We start from the raw sequence: 13,263 nt of genomic DNA on the forward strand, positions 1-13,263 counted from the left end.
GGAGGGCTTCTCCCTGACCCTGGGGTCTGCCAGCACCAACCAGACATCTGTGTACCTCTGTGCCAGCAGTGACTACACAGCGCCGCACGGCCACATCCTCTCTGCACAAAAACGGCCAGTGCCAGGGGGAAGGGACTGTATTCAGGGCTGAGCTACACTGGCTCCTATGGCACGTTTGTGCATCTTAGCAGAACAGTGCCCACTAACTGAAATCGAGCCCCCAGACCCACGCCCTGGCCAGGAGAACACAGGATGTTTTCATTCCCCGCTCACCATTGTTTCCAAGTTAGAGGTCATTCCAAAGTCAGCCCGCCCAGACTTGTGTATGTCCCCAACCTAAGTTCATGAGACTCTACCCAGCCAGGAGGAAAAGTCCTCTCACATATTTACAAGAAGGAAGCCTGTTCTACCAAATTTTACCTGTTTTTCCTTCCCTTTCTTGTCTCTTTCCGTCTTTCTACCATTTGCCTCTTCCCTCCATGTCTCTCTTCTTATTTGTTGTTTCACCAGGGGGCACTCAACAGCTAAACTTCTTTAGATAAATTTTATTGCCCAGGTGCTGATCCAAAAGAAAGATAGTGGAATTCGAATTTTGTGCATTCAACCTAAAAACAGAAAAACTTTAATAAAAATCAATCTTTCACCCTGGCCGGAGAGCTCAGTTGGTTGGAGCATCATCCTGAAGCGCGGAGGTTGTCAGTTCGATCCCCAGTCAAGGCACACATGGGAACAGATCGATGTTCCTCTCTCTCTCTCTCTCCCTTCCTGTCTCACTAAATTCAATAAATAAAAATTTTTCAAAAATCAATCTTTCCCCGCCAGATTGCTAGTAGATTAGAGCATCATCTAATGAGCCATGGCTGTGGGTCGGATCCCTTGTTAGGACACATACAGGAGTCAATCAATGAATGCATAAATAAGTGGAAAAACAAACCCGTTTCCTTCTCTGTTTCTTTGTCGTCCTGTCTCTAAAATCCGTATATAATTTTTTTTTAAAAAAAGTCTGTCATTCTCTCACCCCTAAGATTCTAGTCCACTATGGTTCAGACAACGGCAACAGCGAGATAGTCTTTCATTGTATCAATATGAACATTTGGGTCAGGGCGCAGACACGGATTTCAGTCCTGCCTTTGTCACTTACTCTTAGATTATGGGAACCTGAGTAATTATTTAAGATCCTTATCTCTCCTCTGTCAAATGTCCTCCTCTGTGAAATGGGATGATGGTAGCCTAAGTAGCCTACTGTATGGATAGACTAAATAACGCATGCAGAGACCACAGTAAGTGCTCAAAAATGAGCTGAGCTTCTATGCAAATGTCCAGTATTTTACTGGGAAGGAGGAAGTCAGGAATAGACACCAGCTTACTGGAGCATAGACTGAGGGAGGAGTCATGGGGACAGTTTGGGACAATGGAGACTCAACAGACAGGTGAGATTCTGAGTTAAAAGGTTCCCTTATACTCGAAAGTTTTACCTTAGTTATTTGAAGTCAATGCTACTTCCCACTCCTGCTTTGTACCCAAATGGTAGCACACATGTGGCCTCAATAATGATGAATGGGGAGGTGGTGGTAGGTGGGTGGCAGTTCCATGCTGGGACGCTTTGTGAGTGAAGAGCCACACAGCTCCACTAGGGGACAGACTCATTTTTCTCAAAGTTTGCAGAAACTCAACTTCTTACCTACAGGAGGGATACAGAGAACCAGCAGGGAAGGAACTACACAGTCGTGAGGAAACATGAACTTGACTTTCACTTCTGAGTGCCTTTTCACAGGGAAGAGGAGTGGGAATCACCCAGAGATGCTGACTTTCCTGCTGCTCCTCCTGGGACCAGGTGTGAGCCTTATGGGGCAGGGCAGTCAGGGTTAGTGCTCATGCCCAGTGGAAGAGTGGAGGGTCTGAGGCCACCTGTCAGAGGGGCAGAGGGGAGATGAGATGTTGGATCACAGGATCGGACAGAATAGCAATTGACAGAACAAAATGGAGGCAGGGCCACGGGGTTCTCTGGGAGCCAGGGTGATATTGGAGCAAATAGTAAAAGACCTTCCTGCCAAGACAAGCTGGTCAGCTCCCATGGTCTCTCTACCTCCTTGCATCCAGGCTCTGTGTTTGGTGTTGTCCTCTCTCAAAAGCCAAGCAGGAACATCTGTCAGCGTGGGACCTCCATGACGATCCAGTGTTTGGCTGACACCCAACTTGCCTACATGTTCTGGTACCGCCAGCCTCCAGGACAGAGCCTGACACTGATGGCAACTGCGAATCAGGGCTCTGATGCCAGTTACGAAAGTGGATTTACCAAGGACAAGTTTCCCATCAGCCGCCCGGACCTAACATTCTCCACTCTGACTGTGAGCAGTGTGAGCCCGGAAGACAGCAGCCTGTACTTCTGCGCTGGAGGCACAGTGCTGGGCAAGGCTCAGAGATCTGAGCAAGAACCCAGCTTCCTCCTCCCCAGCCCCATCCAGAGGAGCCTCACACCCTGCAGGGCGGGGCGGGCTGGTGAGGGGAAACCACAGCTTTGGGGCAGAGACAGAGCCTGGTGTGTGTGTGGGCGGGTCTGAGTGTGGACAGGCAGCCTGGCATGCAGGGAGAATCTGTGGGACCAGGTGGAGGGCTCCATCCACAGACAGGAAGAGTGGTTACCAGGAGCCTGAGGAGAGCATTTCTCTCAGGAGAGTGTACAGAAATGCTCAGTAAAACAATCAGATACACTTTGCTGGATAGATTGGCTGGAATCTGTCTGCTGGATGCTCATTATAGTTTTTTACCGTGTGTTTTCAGAAGGTCATGAACGGTAATCCTCCAGAGGGCCGGAACTTCAGTTTGTAATTGCACCTGTGCACATTTTACAGGAGAGACGGCCCAAGGTGCAGATCGGTCCTGTGTGTGACTTTCTCTCACTCTGTCACCTAGACTCTAACTCTTCTTCTCATTGTCCCTGGCTTCTGTGTGCTGCTTGATGGGCAATTCCTCGAGCCCTCTAGTTTACTACTATTTCCCATGTATAAGATGCATCCTTTTTGAAAAATTTGGTGTCTAAAAACTGGGTGCGTCTTATATAGGGGCTGTAGACTTCTTTTACTTACATTTCCCACTGTTTCACGCTTGTTTTAGAGCTCCTTCATGACAGTGATCCATCATCAGACACTGATGAGGACAAGCTAATGGATGGGAGTTATGACAGAGTTGCATAAATTTTATGATGAGTAAAGCTTGAGTTCAATAGCTTTATGTAATACATTTTTTTCCAAATGTCGGGCCCAAATATTAAAGTGCTTCTTATAGATGGGAGCATCTCATACATGGGGAAGTACAGTAATTCATTTTGCAAGCCCAAGGTGGAAGCCTTGTAAGAGCCCAACCCTGCTGACCTTTGAACTTGGACTTCTAGCCTCCAGAACACTGAGGAAATAGATTTCTGATGTCTGTCACCCACTGCGGTAGTGCTAGAAACTACTGTAGCTGACCACACAGGCACCCTCTGCCCGGCACATTCCAAATTCCAGACGCAAAGAACCACAGTGGGTGCTCAGCATAAACCATGTACTTGTGCCCGCCGCACGGACACTGGAGCTACACTCACCAGTGACTCAACGGTGGGAACACCACAGAATTCCAGGTTCCCAGATGCAAGCCAGAGCCTACTTGTAATCTATGCTTATTAGAAGCCGAGGGTCCTTCTGAGAGAGCTGTCACAGGCCTGCTGTGTTACCTGCTTTCTACAAACACACATACACACACACACACACACACACACACACACTCTGACACTCCCATGAGGAAAGGGGGTGGCTTTCTAGAATCTGGAGGGTTGCTGAGGGACCATGAATGTGGACAGGGACAATGACATCACAGACAATCAGTCTAGAGCCCGGGTCTGGGAGACCCTTTCCTGTCTGCAACCTGCCATGGGACTCAGGCTCCTCTGTGGTGTGGCCCTTTGTTTCCTGGGAGTGGGTAAGTCCGGGGACTAGGTGACAAACCCCTATCTTATTACTTTTAGACCCTGAATATAAGCTGACCCCTCATCGGGCTTCTTGGGGACCTGCTCTCTCACCTCTTTTATCCTCCTCCACAGGCCTCGTAGATGCAGATGTAACACAGACTCCAAGATACTTTACCAAAAGAAGGGGAGAGAAAGGCTAGATAGAATGTTTACAGGATATGGACCAGAGCAGAATGTACTGGTACCGACAAGACCCAGGTCTGGGCCTGCAGCTGCTCCATTACTCATATGGGGTTGACGATCATCAGAAAGGAGACTTCCCGGAAGGCTACAGTGTCTCCAGGGAGAAGAAGGAGGGCTTCTTCCTGACCCTGGGGTCTGCCAGCACCAACCAGACATCTGTGTACCTCTGTGCCAGCAGTGTATCCACACAGCCACATCCTCTCTACACAAAATGGGCCGGGCCCTGGCCGGTTGGCTCAGCAGTAGAGTGTCGGCCTGGCGTGCGGGGGACCCGGGTTCGATTCCTGGCCAGGGCACATAGGAGAAGCGCCCATTTGCTTCTCCACCCCCACCACTTCCTTCCTCTCTGTCTCTCTCTTCCCCTCCCACAGCCAAGGCTCCATTGGAGCAAAGATGGCCCGGGCGCTGGAGATGGCTCCTTGGCCTCTGCCCCAGGCGCTAGAGTGGCTCTGGTCACGGCAGAGCGATGCCCCGGAGGGGCAGAGCATCGCCCCCTGGTAGGCAGAGCATCGCCCCTGGTGGGCGTGCCGGGTGGATCCCGGTCAGGCGCATGCGGGAGTCTGTCTGACTGTCTCTCCCTGTTTCCAGCTTCAGAAAAAAAAAAAAAAAAATGGGCTGGTGCCAGGGGGAAGGGATCAAACTCAGGGCTGAGCTACGCTGGCTCCTATGTACATTTGTGCATCTCAGCAAAAAGGAGCCCACTATGTGGAAAAGAGCCCACGGACCCTCATCTTGGTCCCAGCATTCCCCATAAGGAGGCTCCCAAGGCAAATGCAAAGAGCTTGCTATAAGCCACACTCTCCTCTACCTGCCTACAACCCTTCCCTTTGAGAAGTTGCTCCTGGCGCTTGACTGAATGCCTCTTCATGGTGCTCAGAACTGAGTGTTATCTGATCTGCAACTTTGGCAAGTTGGACAAGCAGTGAGTTTTCTGTGATTAGTGGAAAATGTATAATCGCGAGCAGACTCAAGCGTAGCTGGAAGAAGGGACAGTTTAATTTCAAGAGCAAGTATCAGTCTCATGGTGTCCGGTTCTATTTATCCCCTGCCACTCAGCCCTCCAATTCACACCCTAGGCTTCATGGGAAAAACACGGGCCTATTAATGGTGAAAGGTAATCTTCTGAGAGGCTGGACCTTCAGTTTATAAATGTGCTTGTCCATTTTCTAGAAGGAGAGAAGGCCTGAGGTATAGACCCATCTGTGTTCAACTTTCTCTCACTCTATTGTCCAGACCCGAAGCCATTTAACCTTTCTATTGACTTTTTAATGTAAAGGAGATTAATTTTCATTTCCTGGAAATCTCCTTGGGTCTCTTACCAATAGAAGTGTTTGATTTTGAAAGTATGTTGCTTGCTCCGTATGGATTTTGAAATTACTTTATTTCTTTAAGGTATTAAGCTCCTATCCGAAGTGATGAAGTTCATACACCGAGTGACACCAGGGTTGTGCCCACAGAGGTAAAGGCTATGTGAGGACACAGGGAGAAGTTGGCTATCTGTAAGCCAAGGAGCGAGGCGTCAGGGGAAACCAACCTGGCCTACACCCTGACCTTGGACTTCTAGCTCCCAGCACTGTGGGAAAACAGATTTCTGTTGTTTAAGATAACCAGTTTGTGGTATTATATTATGGCCACCCTAGCAAACTAATACACTGAGTAGGGAAATATGATTCAGCAATGGAGGAAAACTGATCAAGCAGTATGGACTTCTTTGGAGAAAAACTCTGGAAAAGCATTGGAATTTGGACAATGTCAGCCCACAAGGAAATGAACTAAATTGTTCCAACAGGGAAGGAACAGATGCTTCAACCTTTATATTTGGATAGAAAGGTGTTCCAACAACATGTGCCCGGCCCTCGGCTGCCTCCCCCATGGCTGGGAACGGGAACAGATGTTACGAGTTCTAGATACACAAGCCCAGAACCTGCCCCAACGCAGTGGCCCTGCTGTGGGTGGCCCTCCAGTCGGAACTGTGTTGGTTTGTGCTTCCATGGACTGTGCACTCACTGCTGAACTTGGGGAGGGTTTTGCACAGGCTGCCCTGTAGAAAGTGGACGGACCAGTTGGCTGCCTTCCAAAGGCACAAAACACTGTAGAATTATTTTTTTTAAGCCAAATGAGTGGTGGGAGCCCAGTTGGCTTATCACCAAATTGGACTTCTGGGCTCAATCTGGATCTAATATGATTTAGAAAATTAAGTACATATGCCATTCATTAAACTCAGAGAGTCATGGAAGAAGTGATGGCTTCTGCAATCACATCAGCCCGCAGGGGCAGCCCTCCTGGCTTTCTGCTGCGTGTTTTCCAACAGACCTGGGAGTCACTTAAGCAGCGCTGGTAGGTGCAGGCGTGGGACAAAGAGCGACTGAAATGTGAACCACTAGACCATTGTAGTATAGAAACCAATCAATCGTTTCTTTTATTTATTTATTTATTTATTTATTTATTCATTCATTCATTCATTTTAGGGGGGGGAGAGAGAAAGAGGAGGAGCAGGAAGCATCAGCTCCCATATGTGCTTTGACCAGGCAAGCCAGGGTTTTTTGAACTGGCAACCTCAGTGTTTCCAGGTTGACACTTTATCCACTACACCACCACAGGTCAGCAATCAATCATTATACAAAGAGCCTCAATCTACTTCCCCATTCACTTCTCCACAGAAGCATAAAAAATATACAAAGTATGCAAGTTTCCCTCCCTTGACTCAGAAAAATTTCCTATAGTCTACCAAGGATTGCCTCCCCATTCCCGCTAAGGGGATGCTGGTATCTACAATTAGAGTCTCTCCTTATCCTCCAAAGCAGGACTTTCTAGGAAGACCTCGTAACAACAGAATAGGACAAAATATTCAGTGACATTACAAAACAAGCCCCTATGACCGAGGCTCCCTAACCTGGGTCAGCTACCTGTGAGCACAGAAGAGTGTGTCATTGCTGCCTTAGATGTGCCTTACTGGGGTCCAGGCCACGGCAAGGTAAGGCTCTGGGAGAAGGTGCCAGATGCAAGGTTAATCCAACCTTCTCTCTCCGCTAGGGAGATACACGTCAGGAGGGCTCAGGATGTGGTCTGTCCTCCGACTTGATCCCGAATGAACCTTCTCTTCAAGGCCACCTGCCGTAATGCCCACGCCCCCCCCCCTCCTCACTTCCGTGCCTTCCTGCAGCCTCAAGGCCATTTTTAGACCTGCATTCTTGGGCAAGACAGAACTCATCTGATTCTGTCTTCATCTCCTGCCGAGGGGAATAATTTTGTCCTGCACACCTCACACTGAAAACACTTGTGAGAAGTTAAACTTGAAATTCAATGCTCATGAAAGTTGGCTTGGCGTGTTTGAAAGCTCTTAAAAAACCGTCAGGCACTGCACAAATATAGCAGCGTTCCCAGCAGGATATGCGCCCACGAGAGGTTAGAGGGTGTGCGGCGAGGAGGGATGAGCTCTGAGCCATGAGTGGGTGTCCTGGCGTGAACAAGCTGTGCCAGCCACCAGACAGAAAGACACCCTTGAGTTCCCCTCAAGCCCTTGGTTCCACACTGCCATTTCCCCCAATTCACTCCCTCCCTCCGGCCTACTTTCTGTCTCACTCCCAGACTCCTGGGCTTTTCTCACTGGGTTCATCGTCTCCAGGACCTGGGCCCATGTCTACCTTTGGGAGAACTCAGTGAGCTCTGCCTGCTCCTGCCCCTGACGAACCCAGAGCTCAGAGGAGCTGAGAAGTCCCTTCATCATGGGACTCCTCCCCCTGGCCGCCACACCGACGCAGACACGGACACACAGACAGGATCTATCTACACTGTGGGCCAGGATCTGCCTCAATAAATTTCAGTGCTGTGTCTTGGTGGCTGTAGCAGGTCCCAAATTGAGATCATTTGGGGGACTAGTCACTAGATATGGAGCCAAACACAAGAGTCCCATTGTGTCTAAAATAGAAGACTTCGAAGTCCTTCCCCCCCACACACACACACACTCTGCGTCTTTGTTATTGATCATCCAATACTTGACGGTTCTATCATGTGCTAATCCTCCTACCTACTGCTAATCCTGCGGCATGAACCCAACTTTACTCTTGTTCAAACCTTTTCTGGTATCTGATTTGAAGCACATAATTCTAGCTCAGACTGTCAGCTCTTAGCAGGTAGGCAATTTTCACCATTGGTGCAGATTCCCATAGCAACCAGGAGGCTATTTAAAGAGGCCCCAAAATAGCATGAGTGATGAGAAAGACCAAGGTCCCGGTGGTGAGGGAGAGGAGGAATGTGGTATCGGTCTTCTGTCCCTAACATGGACAGTATTGGGGAGACACCCGTTAACCCTTGTTCTGTATGCCTTACAAGTAACCTGTACGCAAGCCTCGGTGGGCAGGAGAGCCCGCTGAAAGCCTAGACTCCCGGCCCTGGCCAGTTGGCTCAGTGGTAGAGCATCAGCCTGGCATGCAGGAGTGCCAGGTTTGATTCCTGGCCAGGGCACACAGGAGAAGCTCCCATCTGCTTCTCCACTCCTCCCCCTCTCCGTCCTCTCTGTCTCTCTCTTCCCCTCCCGCAGCCAAGGCTCCACAGGAGCAAAGTTGGCCCGGGCACTGAGGATGGCTCTGTGGCCTCTGCCTCAGGAGCTAGAATGGCTCTGGTTGCAACAGAGCAAAGCCCCAGATGGGCAGAACATGGACGCCTGGTGGGCATGCCGGGTGGATCCCGGTCGGGCTCATGCAGGAGTCTGTCTGACTGCCTCCCCATTTCCAACTTCAGAAAAATACAAAAAAAAAAAAAAAAAAAGAAAGCCTTGACTCCCAAGGAGCCCTGCCTCTACCTCTTTGTCACTTCTTCGCAATACGATCCTGGTTCCCCAACGCCTTGGATTTGACCTTCCCGCCCACTGATTCAGAGTTGAGGGGAGGGTCTCCACACGCACAGATGGGGACTTAGAGACTTCTTTCCTCTCGGGGGACTCCAGGATGCAGAGTGGCCACATTTGTTACCAATACCGGTGCTTTGTAAAGTAAGCTCGAACAATAAAAACTCTCCATGAGGTCAGAGAATTTCTAAGGCCCTGGTTCCTCTTCTGTTTCTAACCCTCACCTCCTCGGCTCGAGAAGGCCCAGCTGTGAAACGTGGGGTCTTGGTGTCCCCCGTGCACCCCACCCTGGAACACTTCCAGGGGTCAGCTGCTCTTCCTCTCTGCCCTCGAAAAGTCAGTTTTCTAATCACCGGTCGGTCACGGACACACAGACTGGCCAAACATAGCAAAGGCAGTGATGTAAGACCCTGGGAAGGGAAAGCTGCAGGTGTGTTTGTCCAGGGAGGGCGGTGGCCCCCGCCCTCACATGCACCGCCCGCCCCTCACATGCACCACGGCGGGTATAAAGGCTCGTCACTGCCCAGCCAACCTCACTTCGGCCACCATGAATCCTCTGCTGATCCTTGCCTTTGTGGGCGCTGCTGGTGAGTTCCGGGGACTGTGTCAGGCCCTCGCACCCTGTCTCCTGGCAGAGAGACATGGTCCGCTGTCCTGCTGCCCTGTGCTCGGGTGCCCTGTGCCCGGTCTGGCACCCGTCTGGCCCATTCCTGGGCTCTCTTTCAACCTTGCCTCTCTCACCTTCTGCCTGACTCCACTCCCAGCCTCATCATCCATCTCAGACCTTTCTCTGGAGAGGCTGGAAAGGGGGTCCAGGGGAAGGTGGTCCAAGAACTATACCAGTGGTCTTGTGGCTCCGCTCTGACAACCCTGAGCTGGATCGTAGGGAGGCTGCAGGAACTCTGCTGCTGGGGCCCTAGCCCTCGACATTCTGACTTCTGTGGTCTGGGCTGTGCCCTGTGTGTTGAATTCTTACGCTCTGCAGGTGGTCTTAAGATTCCCAGGTGTGCAACCAAGGTTGAGAATCACTTTTCCGTTGGCCAGTAACAGTGCCTACCTTTGTCCCAGCGAATGGGCCCGGGGCAGCTCTCCCTGGCCTCAGCGTGCAGATTTGACCCTGGGGGCAGTGGGCACATCAGAGCTACTGAGCCAGGCGGTTTCCCTTGCTGGGCCGACCACTCGGGGGCTCACCTGGCCGTGGGGAGGAGAGGAGCGGTGAATATGAGGGAGAGGAGCGTCCAGTGGGCGAGGGAGCCACAGCCTGAGCCACACGACAGCGAGGGCACCAGGAGGGCGTTCCGTGCCCTTGTCCTCCGGCTGGCCCAGTAGAGGTCTGGGCCAGCACGCTGCGGGGTGGGCAGCTAGGTGCCCTACAAGCACACGGAGAGATTCGGGAGAGCCACATCCACTGAACTGACCGGGGTGGCAGTGTGTCCTCACTGCCCATCATCACTGCGCTTGCGAGTGGACCCTAAGGAGCACCGTCCAGCCCCGGTGCTGGGACGCCCCCCCAACACCCTGCTGAGCGGGCTCCTCCCTCCTGTCTCCCCTCTAGTCGCTTTCCCCACTGATGACGATGACAAGATCGTCGGGGGCTACACCTGCCAGGAGAACTCCGTCCCCTACCAGGTGTCCCTGAACGCCGGCTACCACTTCTGTGGTGGCTCCCTCATCAATGACCAGTGGGTGGTGTCCGCGGCTCACTGCTACAAGTCGTAAGTGCCAGGCCTCTCAGGGAGCTCGGGACAGTCCAGGGGAGGGCGGGGGACCGGGAAGATGGGTGGGAACGCGGAGAGGAGACGTTGTCAGCGACAGGACAGGACGGCTGACGCCCAGCAGTGAGAGTGACAGGGTGCACACGTAGGAAGGCTCTCACACCCAGACAGACAGACAAAACAGCGAGAGCTGTCTATGGTCATGAGAGTCAGAAGGGACAATTTGGGGTGTAAAGCCCAACAAAGAAGCAGGCAAGGACTTCACACAAGTAACCTTTGCCAGATGGCTGCATATTAAAAACCCCTAAGAAATGTTAAACAAAACAAAACAAAAACCAAACACTGACGCCTGGGTCCTATCCCAAGGGAATTAATTCAGGATTTTCAGGAAGCAGCGTCTAAATAGTAGTGAGGGTTTAAGGCCCTCCACTCCATAGCAGAGCTGAGCATCACTGCCTAGACTGACGGTTCTCAGAGCCGAGTGAGCGTTGGTCTCCGCGAGGGCCTGCTGGGCCCCGGGGGGCTGGGTCCCACCCCCAGAGGTTCTGATGCAGCAGGGTTGGGGTGGGAACAGAGACTGTACATCTAACAAGGTCCTGGGGCCCTACTTTGAGACCCCCTGAATTAGATCGTCTAGAACGGGGGTGCCGACTGGACCAGAACGGAGGGAGTAAAAGTCACTGCGGTGTTAGCAAAGTTACAGAGGGTGAGGAATGCCCGCGGACTTCAAGTAGCTCATTGGTGCCCGGGGCACTGGAGGCGTGGAGCGGGGGTGGGGTAAGGCAGCTGGAAAAGCAGGTTGAGGAGCCCCCTCGCACCCCACAGCCTGTAAAGCAGAAAGGGTCTTGGTGCCCCACCCGGACTGCCCACCACCCCTCTGTGGCCCGGTGACATTGCCCTGGCCCCGACCTGCGCAGGGAGCTTGGGGTCCCGGGGAAGAGGGCGGGGGAGAGGAAGGGTCCTCAGGTGTTTCCCTCCCACCACAGCCGCATCCAGGTGAGGCTGGGCGAGCACAACATCGAGGTCCTGGAGGGCAATGAGCAGTTCATCGACTCTGCCAAGGTCATCCGCCACCCCCGCTACAACAGCTGGGACCTGGACAACGACATCATGCTGATCAAGCTCTCCTCGCCTGCCCTGATCAGCTCCCGGGTGTCTGCCATCTCCCTGCCCACCGCCTGCGCGCCCGCCGGCACCCAGTGCCTCATCTCCGGCTGGGGCAACACCCTGAGCTCTGGCAGTGAGTGGTGTTCTCACCTCTTCACCTTCCAGCTTGTGAACGTTTCCCAGACCCCAGCACCCCCCGTGCTCAGACCCCTCTGCTTCCCGTCTGCAAACAAGGTCAGGTGTCCACTACACACAGGGCTCTGCACTGGGGACCAGAGAGCCGCAGCCTCTCAGGGAGCTGACCCCAGAACAGGACAAACGTAGCACCTGCTATTACCATCTCCAGGGGGGAGTTCGGCCATGGGCATCTGGGAACCAACATGCGTTCTTGTTTCTTGCTGGGGCTTACGTTCTTGGGCTGCCCTCTGGGCTCAGCTCCGGCTTCCCGTCCTCGTCCTGGCCTGACCCACATTTCTTTTTTCCCCTCTCTCTTCTTGCTTCTCAAAGTCAACTACCCCGAGCTGCTGCAGTGCCTGGAGGCCCCTCTGCTGTCCCAGGAGCAGTGTGAAGACTCCTACCCCGGACAGATCACCGAAAACATGGTCTGCGCCGGCTTCCTCGAGGGCGGCAAGGATTCCTGCCAGGTGACCAGCCCCTTCGCATGCCGAGACCCCCTGCCCATTCACAAGGCCTACTTGTGAGGCTGGATTCCAGCCCCCAAGGCCCTGGGGCTGTGCCCCCTTGCTTCCCTCTTCATAAAACGTGTCCTGCCTTCTTCCTCCCCAGGGTGACTCTGGTGGCCCCGTGGTCTGCAACGGAGAGCTCCAGGGCATCGTCTCCTGGGGCTACGGCTGCGCCCAGAAGGGCAGGCCCGGCGTCTACACCAGGGTCTGCAACTTTGTGGACTGGATTCAGGAGACCATCGCTAAAAACAGCTAAATCTCCCACTCAGTCCCTCTGCCATCACTATGCTAATAAAGTGACAGTGATCCAAATTTCTGTGTCCCTGTCTGCTCCCGCCGCCGCCCCAACCCCCGCTCTGCGAATCACCCTCCCACCTGAGGTCAGATGGGGCCCTGAGCGGAGCACCCCACTCCTCACCCGTGCTTCCCTAAAAGACGGGTTTAGCAGCACGTGCAGAGATGGAATCCACAAATCCTAAGCAAGGGGCGGAGGGAGGCTGTTTTCTGGAGGGAAACACCTCAGAAAGGCTGCGTGGAGGTTCTGTGACCTTGCACGTGAGAGCAGGGCTAGACCCCACCCCCATGGGGCCCAGCGTGCGGGACCCTGCACCTCCTTTCCCTCGTACCCAGGGCGAGCACGCCGGGGGTCGCACCTGTGCAGTCACCTCGGCCTCTTCCGAGTCCCTTTGTCACGTGCTCTCACTCAGCTCACGCCCCCTCCTG

The 13,263-nt window shown here is 52.9% G+C and overlaps 1 protein-coding gene and 1 gene segment (V, D, J or C); both read left to right on the plus strand.

Annotated features, from left to right (window-relative positions):
- The window catches only part of LOC136326481 (T cell receptor beta constant 1-like), a 224,555-nt gene that overhangs the window by 199,954 nt on the left and 11,338 nt on the right, over nucleotides 1-13,263 (plus strand).
- PRSS2 (serine protease 2) lies at nucleotides 9,518-12,852 on the plus strand. The gene is made up of 5 exons (XM_066262488.1): nucleotides 9,518-9,622; nucleotides 10,591-10,750; nucleotides 11,737-11,990; nucleotides 12,365-12,501; nucleotides 12,644-12,852. The coding sequence occupies exons 1-5, from the start codon at nucleotides 9,583-9,585 to the stop codon at nucleotides 12,794-12,796; spliced, it is 744 nt and encodes a 247-aa protein (XP_066118585.1). The 5' UTR covers nucleotides 9,518-9,582; the 3' UTR covers nucleotides 12,797-12,852.

The sequence above is a fragment of the Saccopteryx bilineata genome, chromosome 2 (genome assembly GCF_036850765.1).
Source record: "Saccopteryx bilineata isolate mSacBil1 chromosome 2, mSacBil1_pri_phased_curated, whole genome shotgun sequence".
Classification (NCBI taxonomy): domain Eukaryota; kingdom Metazoa; phylum Chordata; class Mammalia; order Chiroptera; family Emballonuridae; genus Saccopteryx; species Saccopteryx bilineata.

Coding starts and splice junctions, on each gene's coding strand:
- PRSS2 (XM_066262488.1), top strand. CDS start 9,583: ATGAATCCTCTGCTGATCCTTGCCTTTGTGGGCGCTGCTG. Junction 9,623..10,590: donor TGCCTTTGTGGGCGCTGCTG/GTGAGTTCCGGG, acceptor TCTCCCCTCTAG/TCGCTTTCCCCACTGATGAC. Junction 12,502..12,643: donor GCGGCAAGGATTCCTGCCAG/GTGACCAGCCCC, acceptor CTTCCTCCCCAG/GGTGACTCTGGTGGCCCCGT.